This window comes from Tasmannia lanceolata, unplaced genomic scaffold (genome assembly GCF_043159265.1).
Source record: "Tasmannia lanceolata isolate RefF3 unplaced genomic scaffold, GAP_Taslan_0.1 ptg000044l, whole genome shotgun sequence".
In the NCBI taxonomy this organism is placed as follows: Eukaryota; Viridiplantae; Streptophyta; class Magnoliopsida; order Canellales; family Winteraceae; genus Tasmannia; species Tasmannia lanceolata.
The window spans coordinates 24,655,072-24,675,006 of record NW_027518721.1 but is presented as its reverse complement, the minus strand read 5'-3'; the positions used below and the strand labels follow the sequence as shown (position 1 = coordinate 24,675,006).

At 40.4% G+C, this 19,935-nt stretch overlaps 1 protein-coding gene across 1 annotated transcript; it reads right to left on the bottom strand.

The window, feature by feature from the left end:
• Nucleotides 1-453: 453 nt before the first annotated feature.
• LOC143863450 (uncharacterized) lies at nucleotides 454-19,332 on the bottom strand. The gene is made up of 6 exons (XM_077374113.1): nucleotides 19,254-19,332; nucleotides 13,184-15,122; nucleotides 12,450-12,616; nucleotides 11,964-12,155; nucleotides 11,554-11,762; nucleotides 454-564 (listed from the first exon to the last, which is right to left on the bottom strand). The coding sequence occupies exons 2-6, from the start codon at nucleotides 14,950-14,952 to the stop codon at nucleotides 454-456; spliced, it is 2,448 nt and encodes an 815-aa protein (XP_077230228.1). The 5' UTR covers nucleotides 14,953-15,122; nucleotides 19,254-19,332.
• Between the last annotated feature and the right edge of the window lie 603 nt (nucleotides 19,333-19,935).

Below are 19,935 nucleotides of genomic sequence, written 5' to 3'. Positions count from 1 at the left end.
AAGCTTGAAAACATTCTTCCCTTTTAGGTCTAGCTCCTCAAGGGATTCACCACTGCTGCGGAGATCGAGAGTGGAACCGAACAAATTTACCCAAATAAAGTGATTTGATTTCTCTTCTTCGAGGGACAAAATATCTCCTCATGAAAAATGACAAAATATGTTTATCTCATAAAAATGAATAAAGTACACTTAACTTATAAAAATTAACCAACATACTCTTGTCTCATCAAAAATAATAAAAATACTTATATCTGTTGGATAAGTTTCCTATTAAAATCTTTTATTTTTATTAGATAGTATCATTTATCTTGACTGTTTCACGTCTCCCACTTAGGTTTCCTATTAAAAATACTTATATCTGTTGGATAAGTTTCCTATGTACATAGCTGTTGTATTTTTCAACGTTGAGTGCCAAAGAAATATAAGCAATAACTATTACTCGTGGATTTGATTCTATGAGAAATTATATCTCTCCATTTGGAAATAGTCATATTTTGAAAACCCATCTCGTAGAATCCACTCACCATTGGAGTTCACCATTTTGGAGTTCATCTGAAACCGAGCCTATTGGCAGTAAAGTTTGATCATGAAAATAAAAATCTTTAGTTCAATTGAGAGATGATGATGAGGTAGGAATTAGAAATCGAAAGATGGTTTTTTTTTTTAGGGATACGAGAGTTATCCCTTATAAGCGTAGCCCCGGTCCTCATTTTCTGGTATAAATCCATACACGTGTGCCATGAGAGTAGGGCTGCAAATGAACCGAGCCGGCTCGTGAACATGTTTTGGTTCGGCTCGTTAAAAGCTCGGCTCGGGCTCGTTCGTTTACTAAACAAGCCGAACACGAGCCCAAAAATTAGGCTCGCCAAAATAAACTAGCCGAACTTGAGCTTTGTATAGTTCGGCTCGGAAAAGCTCGTGAGCTTTTTAGGCTCGGTTCATAAACGAGCCGAGCCGAACTGAGCTTTAAAGCTTGGATTATGTTTATTTTTTATATATAAAATAAAAGAATGTGGGTTGTTTATTACAAATGAAGGTTTGGCCGAGTGGTTAGGGCATTGGATTTAGAGGGGGCTTGGGTTCAAATCCGACATATGTATGTGTGGGACCCGATCCCGCGAGAGGGGTGGTGGCGCGAGCCGCCGCGCACTCTCTCTTGGTCTCTCGTACCCACGCGATTGGCGTGTGCCTTTTATTATTGATTTTAATTCGTCTTTTATGTGAACTTGGGATCGCTAAGGCAATCCGAATTCCACACAAAAGAGACTGACAGAGTCGCCACCTAGATATGGGATCTAGGACCCATAATTAACCAGAAATCTAGACTCGCTACCTGGTTACAAGAATGGAAGGTATGGGGATTTATCCACCACATGCACCATTCCTGCCCGATGATCGGTCTTCAATTCCAAAAGTTAACTCTTTTAAATTCATTTTAAATGGCTCATTCAACTCTCTGTTAATGTGCGAACTATGTGACATGCATCCTATGATCTAATTTCAATGTGAATCCTAAATGTGTATCTTGATTTCTTAATTGGTTTGGATTCAATCTAAGTGAAAGTTCTCCTAAAATTCTAATTTCATGGAAAATCCTAAGTGATTTGATTGTTTCAACAGTTTTAAAAGTGATTAGCCCGAGTCCTCAGATGATCTGGTATTCATCCAAAGAAGCCTACGTATCCCCGCCTCCACGAGAATCAAGGCAACGTAGTTCTCCGCGCCTATTCTAAGCTAGGATGCCTAAGACACCTAGACTTCTATCCTAGACTCGATCTAAAAGACCGAACCGGTTATTAAAGTTTCTTGTACGATTATTTAAATTTCAGTGAATTGTGGATTTTATGACACCCTATATGCCCTAACTAAATGCAGATTAGCCCTAAGCTAATGCAGGTGGTTCTTACAACCTATGTGTGACTAGGCTGTATTTCCTACGGAAAACCAAGGGTGGACTAGCGTATCCTACTCTAGTCATCACTCGGCGATATGGATCGCCGACTGACCGGACGGAGGCGCTCCTATAACTCTAGGACAGACCTCTAACTCTAAAACAAGCACACAGCAAACAATCAATCAAACAACCTATCAAAAGAAAAACCCTAACTCTAAAATTCTCTATCGAGGAGAAACTCCTAACTCTAGAGGAAGGTCTTTTGAAAACTATATTTTAAAGGTTTTTGAAGAAGGTTTAAAACGTTATTTACAAAAAAGTTTGGCTGGACTTGGGATATAAATCCCAAGCTGCACTACGTACCTCGGAAGAGGATCAAGCCAACGTAGTTCGAAAATCGAACTCGCCTAATACGCTTCTAAAATAAACACTCAACACTTTAGATTTTTTTTTAAAGACTTTTTTATGTTTTTCAAATGTTTTTGATATTTTTAAAGTTTTCAAATGTTTTTTGAGTTTTCAATTTCTAATGTTTTTGGATTTTAAAGCTTTTCCAATGCTCTAAACCTTTAAATGTTTTCAATCTTAAAGGGAACACGCAAGAACAACCACAAACTAGGGCAAAGCCCTAAATCCAAAAGGGGAAACCCCGAACAAACAACTAACGTCTCAAAGAGACGAACCATAACAAGAAAGATAGCGTCCCAAGAAGAGAGAAAACGATCCAAGATCCCAAGCAAGCAAAGCTCTAATAAGACTGAGTTAGCCTCTAATTAAAGCGAAGTAATCAACAACTCTAAAGGAGAAACTCCTAACTAAAAATATTAAAGAAGGGTACAAATGAGTCAATGACTCTCTAATAGCGGTGGAAAAACGAGTCAAAGACTCCACTGACAACAACTAAAGGATAGACGAGTCAAAGACTCCCTAAAAGAGATGGAAACACAAGTCAAAGACTCACTGACAACAACATCACACAAACAAATGAGTCAAAGACTCTCTTAAATGAGGCAAAGCATGCCTCCTATGGGTACACCAATTTCGGCCCAGAATGGCATCCAAGGGAGGGAATCGTGCGCTCTTTCCTTGCGCAATTTAATACTTAGGTTATAGCATCTTATTGCCTGGCAGATCTCAGGATTTCCGTGGACAGTAACCTCGGAGCCAATAACATGTTATAGCTTAAATATCTAAATTGTCAAAGATTGGTTGCAATTGGGATACGATTATGGATGCACTGGCCATTTTTCGAGGGAAATCTAAAGACCCTAAGATTTCTGTTTCAATGGATTAAGGAGTTAACATGTGACAGAGATTTAAGGTTCTTTAGAAATTTTCAGATGATTTTCAATTAATTTCGGATTTTCAATGGATTTTATCAATTTTAAACATATGAGTGTTTTTACAAGTGAAACTGTAGCAAACGAATTCGAAATGAATCAAAATTTCTACAGCAGTAAGATGGGTATCCATGCAGCTTACGGGATGAATTTTGTGGATTTTTACATTAAGCTCATATTTAATTTTGATTTAACAACAATAAGACCAGATTGCAAAAATAACACAGAAACTACTAGAAATAGAAATCTAAATTTCATGAAATTTCTACAGTAGTAAGATATAAGTGAAAATAGCATGCTGTGAGATTTCCATGAATTTAGAAAACTATTTACTATCAGTTTCGTATTTTTTAAATTTCAAACCAGATTATGAATTAACACTACAGCTCATATGAAACAAGATCAAAATCACTTGAACATTTTACAGAAGCAAGAAGTATAGAATTTAAGACTACTGTAAAAATTTGGAGAATTGTATCTATGATTTGACATCAGTAACAATTCTCCCGAAATCTGATAATTTTCAAAGAATGCATAAAATAATATACCAAACAAAATCCAAAAATTCTCACAAATTCATGGTAGGATATATCATTATCATATTATTTTCCCACGAACTTTCATTATTTTTGGAATCTGTTTAGTATATCTTTTAGTTTTCTTCGTTAAAAATCATGCAAAAATCCGAAAATATACCAAATAATTCTAAAAAATTCCGAAAACAGTGTACCTACCTGTGATGAGTTCCTCGCCGAATCCAAGAGCCGAAGAAATCCAAAAATCCGGCCGACGTGCGATCCGCTCCGCTTCCTTATTTGTTTTTATATTTTCCTCTCTCTCTTTCTCTCTTATTTTCTCTCCCTCTCTTCTCTTTTTTTTTTTTTTCTTTCTCCTCTTTTTTTTTTCTCTTCTCTTTTTTTTTTCTCCTCTCTTCCTTCTCTCCTTTTTTTTTTCTCCCCTTTCCTCCTCCTTTTTTTCTCCTCATCACCTCTCTTTATATAGTGAAAAACTAAGTGGAGAGGTGGAAATAAATAATGAGAATGGTGGGTGTGGTGGAGAATAATGGAATATATAATGGTAATGGTGGGAATGGTGGTGGGGATAATGGAATATATAATGGTAATGGTGGGAATGGTGGTGGGGATGATGGAATATATAATGGTAATGGTGGGAATGGTGGTGGGGATAATGGAATATATAATGGTAATGGTGGGAATGGTGGTGGGGATAATGGAGTATATAATGGTAATGGTGGGAATAATGGTGGGAATAATGGAATATATAATGGTAATGGTGGGAATGGTGGTGGGAATAATGGAATATATAATGGTAATGGAGATAATGGTGTTATTTTAAAGGGAAAAATGAAGTTAGTGGAAATGGTAGAGAAAGTTAAGTCATGCTAATGGTGAGTCCCACTTTGTGGGTTCCGCACAAGCGGGTCCCACATCAGCGGGTCCCACACAAGCGGGTCCCACATCAGCGGGTCCCACACAAACGGGTCCCACACCAGCGGGTCCCACATTCTCTTTTGCTCGGATTCTTATGAATAACCCTTCTCAATACTCAACGGAAAAATACGAAACATGACGGAAACGACCAAAAATATTTAGAAATGTAACAAACGGACGCGGGAAGGAAGGACATTGGAAAACCGATGGAAAAACCCTAATTTCTTAAGGCAGAGCAAAATGGGGTGTCTACACGCCCAAGCATAGCGAACTTGGGTCCGGTCAAAATGGGGTGTCTACAGATGCCCCTCTTTGGCAAAGCCTGTGTAACACGCGAATGGCAAAGCTGAACAGACGACACATTTTGGCTGACCCGAAAGCAAAGCAATTTTTTGGGTTTTCGGGTTCTAAGGATGGTATTCACAAGGGCACACAACAAAGTAACATTAAGAGACTCATAAACAACAAGCAAATGGGAGATAACCTCTCACCGACCCATAACTCGGCAATCATGACATCTCAGTGAGATGGCTTCTCTCTAATACTCACAACTCAACTATTTAAATCAATACGCAAAGACTCTATTAAAGCAAACACAAACATACTCTTTTATAACAAAGCTTTTAAGAAAACGAACCCAATGAAATTACCTCAAAGAAAGCAGACCACTATCGATGCAGACGTAAATCAATCCTTCAAAGAATATCAAATCAAATTACTCAAAGAGTATGTAACACTCATAGAGTCTCAAATCAAACACTCAGAGAGCTTCAAACACACAGAAATCTTTATACTCAAAGAGCCTCAACTACCCAAAGAGTCTGTAATACTCAAAGGGCCTTAACTACTCAAAGAGTCTCAAATTAACGCGAAACATTTATACTCAAAGAGTCTCAACTACCCGAAGAGTCTGTAACACTCGAAGGGTCTCAACTACTCAAAGAGTCTCAAATCAACACAAAACATTTTTACTCAAAGAGTCTCAACTCAACACAAAACACATTTATACTCAAAGAGCCTCAACTACCCGAAGAGTCTGCAACACTCGAAGGGTCTCAACTACTCAAAGAGTCTCAAATCAACACAAAACACATTTATACTCAAAGAGCCTCAACTACCCGAAGAGTCTGCAACACTCGAAGGGTCTCAACTACTCAAAGAGTCTCAAATCAACACAAAACATTTTTACTCAAAGAGTCTCAACTACCCGAAGAGTCTGCAACACTCGAAGGGTCTCAATTACTCAAAGAGTCTCAAATCAACATAAAACACATTTATACTCAAAGAGCCTCAACTACCCGAAGAGTCTGCAACACTCGAAGGGTCTCAACTACTCAAAGAGTCTCAAATCAACACAAAACATTTATACTCAAAGAGTCTCAACTACCCGAAGAATCTGTAACACTCGAAGGGTCTCAACTACTCAAAGAGTCTCAAATCAACACCAAACATTTATACTCAAAGAGTCTCAATTACCCGAAGAGTCTGTAACACTCGAAGGGTCTCAACTACTCAAAGAGTCTCAAATCAACACAAAACATTTAATACTCAAAGAGTCTCAACTACCCGAAGAGTCTGTAACACTCGAAGGGTCTCAACTACTCAAAGAGTCTCAAATCAACAAAGGAATTGCTAAATTATCTCATAAGACCCCAGATTTATATGCCCGTGGTGTAACACGGTTCCATATAAATCCAGATTTGTATGCCCGTCATGCAACACGGATCCATACAAACCCCCTCGCAGGTATGCCTGACTCCCAACTTGTTAGGTAGGGACACACTGCGGACACTTAAAAAGTCCCAAATACCACGCTCAAAGAGTCATTCTTTTTATTATTATTTTATTTTTTATTTTTTATTTTTTTATTTTTTTTTAGAGATTGAAGCTTTACCGAAGCAACACGAACCAAATACTCGACAGGAGAGCTTGAACCAAAAGAGCCTGTTCAAACTCTCTAGTCTCTATTTGAGGAGAATGTCCATTTCAAATATCAATGTGTATTTGACATCTTTTATGACGTGAGTCATAAAAGATGCCCCTAGTATGATTACTTCCATAACAAAATTCATTTGGAGAGCAACACAAGAAAAATGGGCCAAAGGCTTTCATAATGTACACTTGGGGTTACAAACTTTTCTGATGAACACTTGGGTTTATAAGGCTCTTAAAAATACAAGAACATGGTTCTGCTCAAAATCCTGCTTCATCACTACCGGGCTGAAAGCCTATCAACCTCTGAATTGCTCTGCTTTGCACTTGTTCACAGGGGCCATAAATTCTCTGCTTCTCTGAGAGTTCTGCTTTCCCTCCTCTCTTTTTTTTTTTTTGCCACCCCGGCTTGGGGAGGGATTTTAACTAAACAGGATTCTGACAACTGACCTCGACTCAACAAGGAAACACTTTGACAAACCACGAACGAGACAACTGACGAACACACGACTCGAACATTAAGAGAGACTGAAATCTGCTTCTTAGTCTGATAAGATTTTTTTTTTTTTTTTTTTTTTTTTTTTTTTTAAATGGTAAAAGTCAACCACTCTTGGAATCTTTTGAATACCGCGTTTAAAGGTGCTTCAACCCCCTTTTTGGTATTTTCGTCATTGCTATTATCCCTTTAGATTGCTTGGTTTCAACCTCTCTAACTCAAAGAGTATCAGAAGAAGTCTTGATGGCGCTTACTTAGACTTTGAGAAGGTGCCAAAGAAGCTGAAAGTTAAGCTGACTTTTAAAGCTCTGCCATCTCCTCATGAAGTCACTGCCATGACCAAATCGCCTTTTCAGGTTTTCGATTCGGCGGACCGCATACCTTAATTTTTGCCTGGACTGTCTGCCCTTGCAGATTTGCCATCCAGCAGGCTCCGCACCCTGATTTTTGCCTAAGCCGCCCTTTCGGGTTTTCAGCTTAGCGGGTGAATGACCCTAACTTTTGCCTAGACCGCCCTTGCGGGTTTTCAGTCTAGCGGGTCTAAGACTCCATCATTTTTCTTTCTTTCTGTTTCTCTACAAACCTGGTCCTGAGTACACCAGAAGGACTTTTGGGTAGGCTTAGGTTCAAACCGGTTAGAATTTGGTATGTTTGCATGTATCTGGACCGAATCTGGATCCTCCAGACTGCCTACGTATCCCCAAAGAAATTGGGAATCAGGTCACGCGTAGTTCGGGCTTAAAATCTTTTATGACGAAAGTCATAAAAGATGCCCCTGGTTTAAGTTTAACAAAGAAATTTTGATTTTGCTTTTGGCTCACAGGTTCTTTTAGCGGAAAGGGGTTTCATTATTCATTTTTTTCTAGGCCCAACGGGTTTGCAAATAGTTTAAAACATTTGGGTATTGGCTTGAAGCTCAAATCGTCCAAGGATGGCCTCCTGGTGTACTTAAGCATAATATTTTTTTAATTGATCCAGGTTTGTAGGTTCATTTAATTTTTCTCCATTTTCATTGAGGAGTCTTACGGCTTTTCCAGGCAGGACTTCATCAACAATGTAAGGACCAGACCAGTTTGGCCTGAACTTTCCTCTTGGGTCAAATACCGGTGCCCTGTAGGACTTCAATACAAGATCTCCAGGCTTCAAATCTCGGACACGAACCTTCTTATTGAAAGCTCTCTCAATCCGTCTCTGATATCCCTGGATATGATACAAGGCTCTCAGCCTCTTCTCATCTATCATCTGCAGTTCATTGTGTCTGGCCTTCGCCCATTCTGACTCTGGCAGATCGGCCTCCACCATCACTCTCAAAGAGGGGATTCTTAACTCAACAGGGAGAACAGCCTCCATTCCGTACACCAAAGAATACGGAGTCACGCCTGTTGAAGACCTGATCGATGTTCTATAAGCCCATAAGGCATAAGGAAGTTTGTTCGACCAGTCCTTATATGTCTCAGTCATCTTACTGATAATGACTTTGATGTTCTTATTTGCTGCTTCAACGGCCCCATTCGTCTGCGGCCTGTAAGGAGACGACTTGTGATGCTTTATCTTGAACTCTTCACACAGGTGTAACACCTCTTTCTTGAAATGTGATCCATTATCTGAAATCAACTCGTGAGGTACTCCATATCTGCAAATTATATTGGTACGGATGAACTTCGCAACTGTGTTTGAAGTGATGGAAGCATAAGATGCAGCCTCTATCCACTTTGTGAAATAATCAATAGCCACCAGAATGTACTCATGTCCGCTTGAGGATCTCGGATAAATCTTCCCAATGATGTCTATTCCCCATACCGAAAACGGCCACGGCGAAGTCAGGGAGTGCAACTCCGAAGGAGGAACATGAATAAGATTCGCATAGACTTGACACTTATGGCATTTCTTTACAAATGCGAAGCAGTCTGTTTCCATTGTAGGCCAATAGAATCCAAGTCTAAGGATCTTTCTAGATAGCATCTTCCCGTTCATATGAGGTCCACAAACACCTTCATGAGTCTGCTCAATAAGCTCTGCAGCTTTATCTTCATCAACACAAAGGAGTTGTATGCCATCAAATGACCTTCTATACAGTTCTTCACCGCAAATGATGAAATTCGCAGATAACTTCTGGAGAGTTTTCCTTTCCTTGCTTGAAGCTTCCGGAGGATGACCCTTGCCTGAAATGAGGTTTCTGATATCTGTGTACCAAGGCTTCCCATCTGGACATCTAGCTGAAATCTCAATAGCATTTACGTGCGCAGGGGCCCATTGCAGTCTGATGGCTAACGGTTGAACTTCCATTGTAGCGGAGATATCTAACATCGAGGCCAAAGTGGCCAAAGCATCAGCAAAATGATTTCTGGTCCTTGATAAGTGAGTAAATGTGACGCTCTTGAATTTCTGGACTAGAGATTCCAAATACATATTATAAGGGATCAATCTATCTTCTCGAGTTTTCCATTGCCCATTAATCTGGTAAATGATCAGGATGGAATCCCCGAACACATCAATATCTTGAATCTGCAAAGCTAAGGCTGCTTCAAGTCCGGCAATACAGGCTTCGTACTCTGCCATGTTGTTGGTGCACTCGAACTGCAACTTGATGGAGATAGGAATGTATTCTTTCTTCGGAGAGACCAAGACTGCACCTACTCCTTGCCCACGGCTGTTTACGGCTCCATCAAAGTACATTAACCACTTGGTGCTGAGAACCTCTTCTTCTTCGATATCCATAATTTCTTCATCAGGGAATTCGGCTTTTAGAACAGCATTCTCCTCAACTGGAGCATCGGCCAATTGTTCAGCTATAATCCGCCCCTTAACTGATTTCTGAGTGACATAAGTGATGTCGAACTCAGACAATAACAATAACCACCTTGCAGTCCTTCCTGTAAGGGCAGGTTTCTCAAACAAGTACTTTAGAGGGTCCATTCGTGAAAGCAGAAGAACCTTGTTTGAAAGCAAATAATGTCTAAGCCTCTGGGTTGCCCAAACTAATGCGAGACAAGTCTTCTCCAAAACAGTGTATTTTAATTCATACTCTAGCATCTTCTTGCTGATGTAGTAAATGGGTCTTTCTTTCTTAGACTCAAGATCCTGCTGAGCAAGCATGCAACCCATCGCTGTATCCGTGATAGATAAGTACAACAGCAACGGCTGGCCTGGAATAACTGGCGAAAGAACAGGGGGCAATGATAGGCATTGCTTAACCTTTTCAAAAGCCTCCTGGCACTCTTCATTCCACTTGTTCGAGGAATTCTTCTTCAGAAGCTTGAAAATGGGTTCACACGTCATCGTCAGATGTGCTATGAACCGTCTCAGATACTGAACTTTGCCAAGGAAACCTCGGATCTGCCTTTCTGTCTTCGGCGGCTGCATTTCTTGAATCGCCTTGATCTTTTGCGGGTCCACTTCGATCCCTCTTTCGCTGACCATAAACCCCAAGAGTTTCCCTGACGTAACGCCAAATACACATTTACTCGGGTTCAGACGAAGCTGATACTTCCTGATCCGTTCAAAAAACTTTCTTAGGGCAACAGTGTGCTCAGGCCGAGTCTTCCCCTTTACGATCATGTCATCAACGTAAACTTCAACCTCTTTGTGAATCATATCATGAAGAAGAGTCGTGGCGGCTCTTTGATATGTAGCACCAGCATTTTTCAAGCCAAACGGCATCACTCTGTAGCAATATGTACCCCACTGAGTGATGAACGCTGTCTTCAACATGTCTTCAGGTGCCATTTTAATCTGATTGTACCCAGAGAATCCGTCCATAAAGGATAAAAGAGCATGCCCAGCAGTGTTATCCACCAGGAGATCAATGCTTGGAAGAGGAAAGTCATCTTTAGGACTTGCTTTGTTTAAATCTCTAAAATCAACACACATTCTGACTTTCCCGTCCTTTTTGGGCACCGGTACTATGTTAGCGAGCCATTCAGGATATTCCACCACCTGGATGAATTTTACTTCTAACAATTTCTTCACTTCTTCATAGACTTTCAACTCCCATTCTGTTTTGAGCTTTCGGAGTTTTTGCTTCTTTGGCTTAGCACCAAGGATTACGGGTAATCTGTGCTGGACGATTTCCTCACTTAATCCTGGCATATCATCGTAAGACCAAGCAAAAACTTCTTTGAACTCTTTAAGCAGGGTGATCAATTCCTCGCGTTCTTCAGGAGATAAAGTTTTGCCAATCTTTATTTCCTGAATTGAGGTTTCATCACCAATGTTCACAGTTTCAACTTCCTCATCAAGTGGTTTTGCTCGGCGACTCTCCTCCTGTTGGATCATATGTCTGATTTCAGGGGGAGTTTCGTCGGCATCCTCATCAGAGGGGGAGTCTTGATTGTTATTATTAAGATTATCAGATTTTAGAGCAGATTCAGCAGATGAAATAGAGACAGGAATGTACTCAAAAGAAGAATCCTTCATTTCATTGAAATTTGAATCATATACATCAACAGACGAATTACCCTCATCGGGGGGTACAATGAACTTTGGACTCATTTTTACAGACTCGATGGAAATGTTGACACCTGCGTCAACTGACTCAGAACTACATGAGGAAACAGCATCAGGTGCTTTATTGGGAACAATCTTCAACTCAATCTTGCCAGAAAAAGAAGAACCGCCACCGACCTTAGGAGAATAGTCTTCTATGGTACCTGCATCAAAAGACTTATTAGAAGAAATAGACTCTGAATCAAACTCGGAGACTGACACATACTTACGAACGACTGACTCTTCTGAAGGGATTCGATTGTACTGGAAAATAACCTGGGGTAGGACTTGAGAAGTCCAGTTAGTCAGAGGTTCCTCAGCCGGGGTGATAAGACGAGTTGGGTCTAGTATTAGCGGGCTCCTGCCAATCACGGCCACAGTGTGTGACCCTTCTTGGAAAAGTGAATTCAGAAGACTCGGCTCTATGTGCTCTGTCCAATCAGCCTCAGACTCTGTCTCTACAATCTGCATATCCACTGGCTCATCTTCTAGCTCAAGATCGAAGAAAATCTCAAACCCCGGAAGCATCTGCCCTGTGCTCTCATCCAACCAAAACTCTGCAAAGCCACAGAAAGGAAAGGCTGCGCCTTCTTTTCGGAATCGGCCGTTCATTTTCAAATCAATGGGTGCCATTGGCAGCCCCAAGCCCCGACGACGGTTTTCTGCCCATTTCAGCATCAACTGCTTCATCTCTACAATTTCTTTCTTTGTAGGCTTGTAACCCAGTCCGAACAAACCATTGAATGTTTTGAACACAGGAAACTCGGTCAAACCCTGATGATATTTGCCTAACCCGGCGCCTGGCATATAGCCCTGTCGGCGAATCATTCTGATGACATTCGAATTCGTACTGGTCAGGAAACAAATTTCCTCATTCAAAGCCTCTTTGAAAGTGATCGTAGTTACCTCTAGTGAAAACCCCGTCAAATTGACATCTTCGGATCTTTCCCCAGTTATGTCCGGAGTGATCTGCCCTATCTCGAGATCAGGATCCCCCTTTACCGTTATCACTCTGTTCCTGCGAATGAACTTCAGTTTTTGGTGGAGAGTAGACGGAACAACCCCGACCTTGTGCATCCAAGGACGGCCAAGCAACAGTAAGAATGAAGCCTTAATATCTAAGACTTGAAATTCTACCTCAAAGTCTTCTCCGCCAATCTGTATCTCAGTGACCAAAGTCCCGATTACATCTCGGCGAGTGCCATCATATGCTAGAATACCCTGCTCGGATGGAATAAAATTCTCAGGACTGAACCCCAGGGTTGCTGCGGTGCTTAATGGGCAAACATTCAGTGCAGAGCCGTTGTCAACCAACACCTCTGGCACCTTCTTCTTGTTACAGAAGACTGTGATTTTAAGAGGCTTAGTATGGTCTCGGCCCTCAGGAGGTAAATCGTCATCAGCGAATGACAATGTTTTCGCAGCTCTGGCCATGGCTACGAGACTGACAAGCTCGTCAGGTGAGGTATTAACAGAAACTTGTGCTGCATTAAGCTCTTGAAGGACTAGCTTTCTGTGCTTCGATGAGGCCATTAGTAAACCCCATACCGAGATATTAGCCTGAGTCTTCTTCAGCTGCTTTAACAGGCTCTCATCTTCTTCGTCTGCGCTCACTTTATTCTGCCTCTGATTTTCTGAGTTTCTTGCAACCCCTGCCGGGTTTTCTACACTCAATTCTGGTGGTTTGAACACTCGCCCACCTCGGGTCATGTGACGCATCTCGTTACACTGATCATCCAGCAACAGCAGTTCGTCTTTGTCCGTTCTGAAAACATAAGGTGCATTACTGACATCCTCTTCAAAGTCCTCCATCCTTAGAACATAGGTGGCTTCCTTTGCTTCTTCCAGACCAACATTCTGAAGCGCATATGACTGGGTTGAAGATGACTCAGCGAGTTCACCATCGTCAAACGACAGCATATAAGGTTCTTTTTCTCTGAATTCTTTGAGCTCTTCATCGTCAAACTTCAAAACATATGTTTTATCAGATGTAATAGCGCAAATGAGAGCAGAGGGATCAAGGATGGGCTCATCTACAAAGATAGCGTTTGTAGTGGGAGGAGCAACAGCACGGTGGTTGGGGAGAGGATTCTGAGTGATATTCGGCCTTTCAACTGCAAGCTCATCTTTATCGATCATGTTCTGAATCGCGTGCTTCAAGGCCAAACAGTTCTCAGTCATGTGTCCCGGGCCCCTGTGATATTCACAGTATTGATCCCTTCTCCAGTTTCCGGGCAGCGGATTAGGTACAGGTTTGACATCCGGAAGTCTGATCTTCTTGTCTCTGATCAACTTCTTAAGTATCATGGGCAGTGGAAATGGTAATGGGTCAAACTGCCTGAACTGCTTCGTCACCATTGGTCTAACAACTTCATCAACAGGCTTGGCCACTGGTCTGGTATAACTGACTGCTTGTACTTCCTTCGGTTGGATCATAGGCCTCTTCCCCTCTCGGACATCAGATAGCGTTTTGGCTCGGAGGCCCTTAGCAATAGCATCCTCGATCTGGGTGCCGGTCTTAATCAAATGATCGAAATTCTGATAGTGCTGCGGCGCCATGAAGTGAAAGTACTGCGGGGACAAGCTCTTGAGGACCAACTTTATCTGGTCTTCCTCTGACATTCTATGGCTCAGTTGGGCAGACTTGCGCCTCCAGCGCCTAATGAAAGATGTGAATGTCTCCTGAGGATTCTGCTTCAACAGCTTCAGATCTCTTTTAGTGACCTCGATCCCTTCCTCCATGGAGAATTGTTCTACGAATCGGTTAGAGATTTCTTCTAATGTCCTAATCTCTTCTGGTTTCAACCTCAAAAACCATCTTTTGGCTACCCCTATAAGAGACATAGGAAACAAATGAGCCATCTGCTCTCGACTTAAGCCATGCTGCTGGGAAAGAGTGATGAACCATCTGACGTGGTTTCTCGGACACCCAGTTCCATCATATTTGTCATAGTCTGGTGCCTTGAACTTAGGCGGGAATATGGCATTAGGGGACATCAGAAATTCAGAAATATCGAATCCCTTGGACGCTTGAACCTTCATGCTCTCAATGTCACGAGCCATCTTCTCATACTTATCGAACAACTCATTCTCCTTGTTAACCGGAGGGACAAAGTATTCCCCAGCATATTGCTCATCTTTTAGATCGATCTCTACGGGAGAGATGACTGGTCTGGTGAGGTTAGGAGATGTGGCCGGAGGAGGCTGAATGGCGGGATCTTTAGAAGTAGAGACCTTTTGAGTACTCTGGTCTTTTAGATGAGTCACCTCATCTTTCAACCCTGCTATATCTCGACACATATTTCTCAACATTTCCTGTATAGTTATCATGGGGTCCACTGGATCATTAGCCATTTGGTTGACTTCAAAAGAACCTGACAACTCTGGTGAAGATGGTAAAGGTGCTGTTGGTGACACAGTGGGATCAAAGTGACGAACAAGTCTAGATATTGAGGTAGGTCTAGACCAGGTAGGTTTAGCTTGGGTGCCCTTTTTTGAAGCGATGGTTGCTATCTTTCAGAATCCTGATTGGAAGTTAACATACTAGATCAATAATCATGAGATAAAGATTCTGAACAAATAGAGAAAAGAGTAATCTTGAAATACATCAACGGGTATGTTAATTTGGAAAGAATCCTCAATCTATTCCTTAAGGTGTTCTTTGGGTATAACCGTTCTTCTTTTGGGAATGAAAGAGTCAGGAACGATAAACATCCCTAATCAAAATAAGTTTCGATCTCAGCAACGATCATGCACTCAAAGAATACAGGTGAGATCAAACTTTTTCATCAATGATTTCGATATGATCCAGGGGTAAAAGATATATGATAAACATGGATCAATCAATGGCTCAGATAATAGACCATGGCCATAAGAATGACAAAAGTCGGGTCAAGGACCAGATCTAAAATCTGAATGATGGATATCAACAACAAGATGAGATCAAGATGAGATGAGATAGCATAAGATTGCTTTCAACAGATGGATCATGAATGACTAATCCTATGAGATCTTTGGAAATGAATGGGATTTACATCCTAACCCCAAAGGAAAAGTTTTTTAATTTTCGCACATTTTATCAGTGTTACCTGAAGGCATCAACCCTAACCCTAATCTAGCGGAGTGGAGAGAGGATCTCGACTCATGACTTTGTTTGTGTACCTAGGACCGATCGTAGCCATTGAAAGATGGACTACGGCCTAATCTAGACACAAATGGGTAGGATATCCTAAACTAGGCTCACACACACAATTGGGTAAGATATCCTAAACTAGGCTCACACACGTGATGCACATGTGTTCGTATACTACATGCATGTGTGGGTTAATCTAGGGGTAAGGCCAAGAGTTCCCTTAGCGCGAATCCATGTTCGATATACTGTACCAGTGTCCGGCGTATCAGTACGTGAACAAGAGATCCGTTTACGTACCATAAAGGTACTAGGCTAAGGGTGGAATGCTTCTCTAGCACAGAGGCACCAGGTGATGAAATCCCAGTCAACCATGCTAGATAACACTCCGGGTTCCTAAAATAGGACGTGTGTGCATGTGAGATGCAGGGGTTTAGATGAAAGTGATGTAAGTGTGTGCAATAAGTTCGCGCAATCTATGATGCCTTCAGGTTTTGTTAGATTAAGTTTGAGTAAATGTGATGAGAAAATAAAGCATACAAACTAATCTAACAAGCATAAAAGAGATAGAGTTTTCATGAGCCAGTTGAAATAGATTCAAATGAGTTATCCTTTGGAATTGTAATGAAGTTAGGTGATCCCCAGCAGAGTCGCCAGTCTGTGGGACCCGATCCCGCGAGAGGGGTGGTGGCGCGAGCCGCCGCGCACTCTCTCTTGGTCTCTCGTACCCACGCGATTGGCGTGTGCCTTTTATTATTGATTTTAATTCGTCTTTTATGTGAACTTGGGATCGCTAAGGCAATCCGAATTCCACACAAAAGAGACTGACAGAGTCGCCACCTAGATATGGGATCTAGGACCCATAATTAACCAGAAATCTAGACTCGCTACCTGGTTACAAGAATGGAAGGTATGGGGATTTATCCACCACATGCACCATTCCTGCCCGATGATCGGTCTTCAATTCCAAAAGTTAACTCTTTTAAATTCATTTTAAATGGCTCATTCAACTCTCTGTTAATGTGCGAACTATGTGACATGCATCCTATGATCTAATTTCAATGTGAATCCTAAATGTGTATCTTGATTTCTTAATTGGTTTGGATTCAATCTAAGTGAAAGTTCTCCTAAAATTCTAATTTCATGGAAAATCCTAAGTGATTTGATTGTTTCAACAGTTTTAAAAGTGATTAGCCCGAGTCCTCAGATGATCTGGTATTCATCCAAAGAAGCCTACGTATCCCCGCCTCCACGAGAATCAAGGCAACGTAGTTCTCCGCGCCTATTCTAAGCTAGGATGCCTAAGACACCTAGACTTCTATCCTAGACTCGATCTAAAAGACCGAACCGGTTATTAAAGTTTCTTGTACGATTATTTAAATTTCAGTGAATTGTGGATTTTATGACACCCTATATGCCCTAACTAAATGCAGATTAGCCCTAAGCTAATGCAGGTGGTTCTTACAACCTATGTGTGACTAGGCTGTATTTCCTACGGAAAACCAAGGGTGGACTAGCGTATCCTACTCTAGTCATCACTCGGCGATATGGATCGCCGACTGACCGGACGGAGGCGCTCCTATAACTCTAGGACAGACCTCTAACTCTAAAACAAGCACACAGCAAACAATCAATCAAACAACCTATCAAAAGAAAAACCCTAACTCTAAAATTCTCTATCGAGGAGAAACTCCTAACTCTAGAGGAAGGTCTTTTGAAAACTATATTTTAAAGGTTTTTGAAGAAGGTTTAAAACGTTATTTACAAAAAAGTTTGGCTGGACTTGGGATATAAATCCCAAGCTGCACTACGTACCTCGGAAGAGGATCAAGCCAACGTAGTTCGAAAATCGAACTCGCCTAATACGCTTCTAAAATAAACACTCAACACTTTAGATTTTTTTTTAAAGACTTTTTTATGTTTTTCAAATGTTTTTGATATTTTTAAAGTTTTCAAATGTTTTTTGAGTTTTCAATTTCTAATGTTTTTGGATTTTAAAGCTTTTCCAATGCTCTAAACCTTTAAATGTTTTCAATCTTAAAGGGAACACGCAAGAACAACCACAAACTAGGGCAAAGCCCTAAATCCAAAAGGGGAAACCCCGAACAAACAACTAACGTCTCAAAGAGACGAACCATAACAAGAAAGATAGCGTCCCAAGAAGAGAGAAAACGATCCAAGATCCCAAGCAAGCAAAGCTCTAATAAGACTGAGTTAGCCTCTAATTAAAGCGAAGTAATCAACAACTCTAAAGGAGAAACTCCTAACTAAAAATATTAAAGAAGGGTACAAATGAGTCAATGACTCTCTAATAGCGGTGGAAAAACGAGTCAAAGACTCCACTGACAACAACTAAAGGATAGACGAGTCAAAGACTCCCTAAAAGAGATGGAAACACAAGTCAAAGACTCACTGACAACAACATCACACAAACAAATGAGTCAAAGACTCTCTTAAATGAGGCAAAGCATGCCTCCTATGGGTACACCAATTTCGGCCCAGAATGGCATCCAAGGGAGGGAATCGTGCGCTCTTTCCTTGCGCAATTTAATACTTAGGTTATAGCATCTTATTGCCTGGCAGATCTCAGGATTTCCGTGGACAGTAACCTCGGAGCCAATAACATGTTATAGCTTAAATATCTAAATTGTCAAAGATTGGTTGCAATTGGGATACGATTATGGATGCACTGGCCATTTTTCGAGGGAAATCTAAAGACCCTAAGATTTCTGTTTCAATGGATTAAGGAGTTAACATGTGACAGAGATTTAAGGTTCTTTAGAAATTTTCAGATGATTTTCAATTAATTTCGGATTTTCAATGGATTTTATCAATTTTAAACATATGAGTGTTTTTACAAGTGAAACTGTAGCAAACGAATTCGAAATGAATCAAAATTTCTACAGCAGTAAGATGGGTATCCATGCAGCTTACGGGATGAATTTTGTGGATTTTTACATTAAGCTCATATTTAATTTTGATTTAACAACAATAAGACCAGATTGCAAAAATAACACAGAAACTACTAGAAATAGAAATCTAAATTTCATGAAATTTCTACAGTAGTAAGATATAAGTGAAAATAGCATGCTGTGAGATTTCCATGAATTTAGAAAACTATTTACTATCAGTTTCGTATTTTTTAAATTTCAAACCAGATTATGAATTAACACTACAGCTCATATGAAACAAGATCAAAATCACTTGAACATTTTACAGAAGCAAGAAGTATAGAATTTAAGACTACTGTAAAAATTTGGAGAATTGTATCTATGATTTGACATCAGTAACAATTCTCCCGAAATCTGATAATTTTCAAAGAATGCATAAAATAATATACCAAACAAAATCCAAAAATTCTCACAAATTCATGGTAGGATATATCATTATCATATTATTTTCCCACGAACTTTCATTATTTTTGGAATCTGTTTAGTATATCTTTTAGTTTTCTTCGTTAAAAATCATGCAAAAATCCGAAAATATACCAAATAATTCTAAAAAATTCCGAAAACAGTGTACCTACCTGTGATGAGTTCCTCGCCGAATCCAAGAGCCGAAGAAATCCAAAAATCCGGCCGACGTGCGATCCGCTCCGCTTCCTTATTTGTTTTTATATTTTCCTCTCTCTCTTTCTCTCTTATTTTCTCTCCCTCTCTTCTCTTTTTTTTTTTTTTCTTTCTCCTCTTTTTTTTTTCTCTTCTCTTTTTTTTTTCTCCTCTCTTCCTTCTCTCCTTTTTTTTTTCTCCCCTTTCCTCCTCCTTTTTTTCTCCTCATCACCTCTCTTTATATAGTGAAAAACTAAGTGGAGAGGTGGAAATAAATAATGAGAATGGTGGGTGTGGTGGAGAATAATGGAATATATAATGGTAATGGTGGGAATGGTGGTGGGGATAATGGAATATATAATGGTAATGGTGGGAATGGTGGTGGGGATGATGGAATATATAATGGTAATGGTGGGAATGGTGGTGGGGATAATGGAATATATAATGGTAATGGTGGGAATGGTGGTGGGGATAATGGAGTATATAATGGTAATGGTGGGAATAATGGTGGGAATAATGGAATATATAATGGTAATGGTGGGAATGGTGGTGGGAATAATGGAATATATAATGGTAATGGAGATAATGGTGTTATTTTAAAGGGAAAAATGAAGTTAGTGGAAATGGTAGAGAAAGTTAAGTCATGCTAATGGTGAGTCC

What these genes read in the sequence shown, in the direction of transcription:
- LOC143863450 (XM_077374113.1), bottom strand. Translation starts at nt 14,952, where the DNA reads ATGGCTAATGATCCAGTGGACCCCATGATAACTATACAGGAAATGTTG. An exon ending in GGAAATTTGTTTCCTGACCA is followed by an intron (nt 12,156 to 12,449) that starts GTACGAATTCGA and finishes GTGGCTTTGCAG; the next exon opens with AGTTTTGGTTGGATGAGAGC. An exon ending in ACACACTGTGGCCGTGATTG is followed by an intron (nt 11,763 to 11,963) that starts GCAGGAGCCCGC and finishes CTTTTGATGCAG; the next exon opens with GTACCATAGAAGACTATTCT.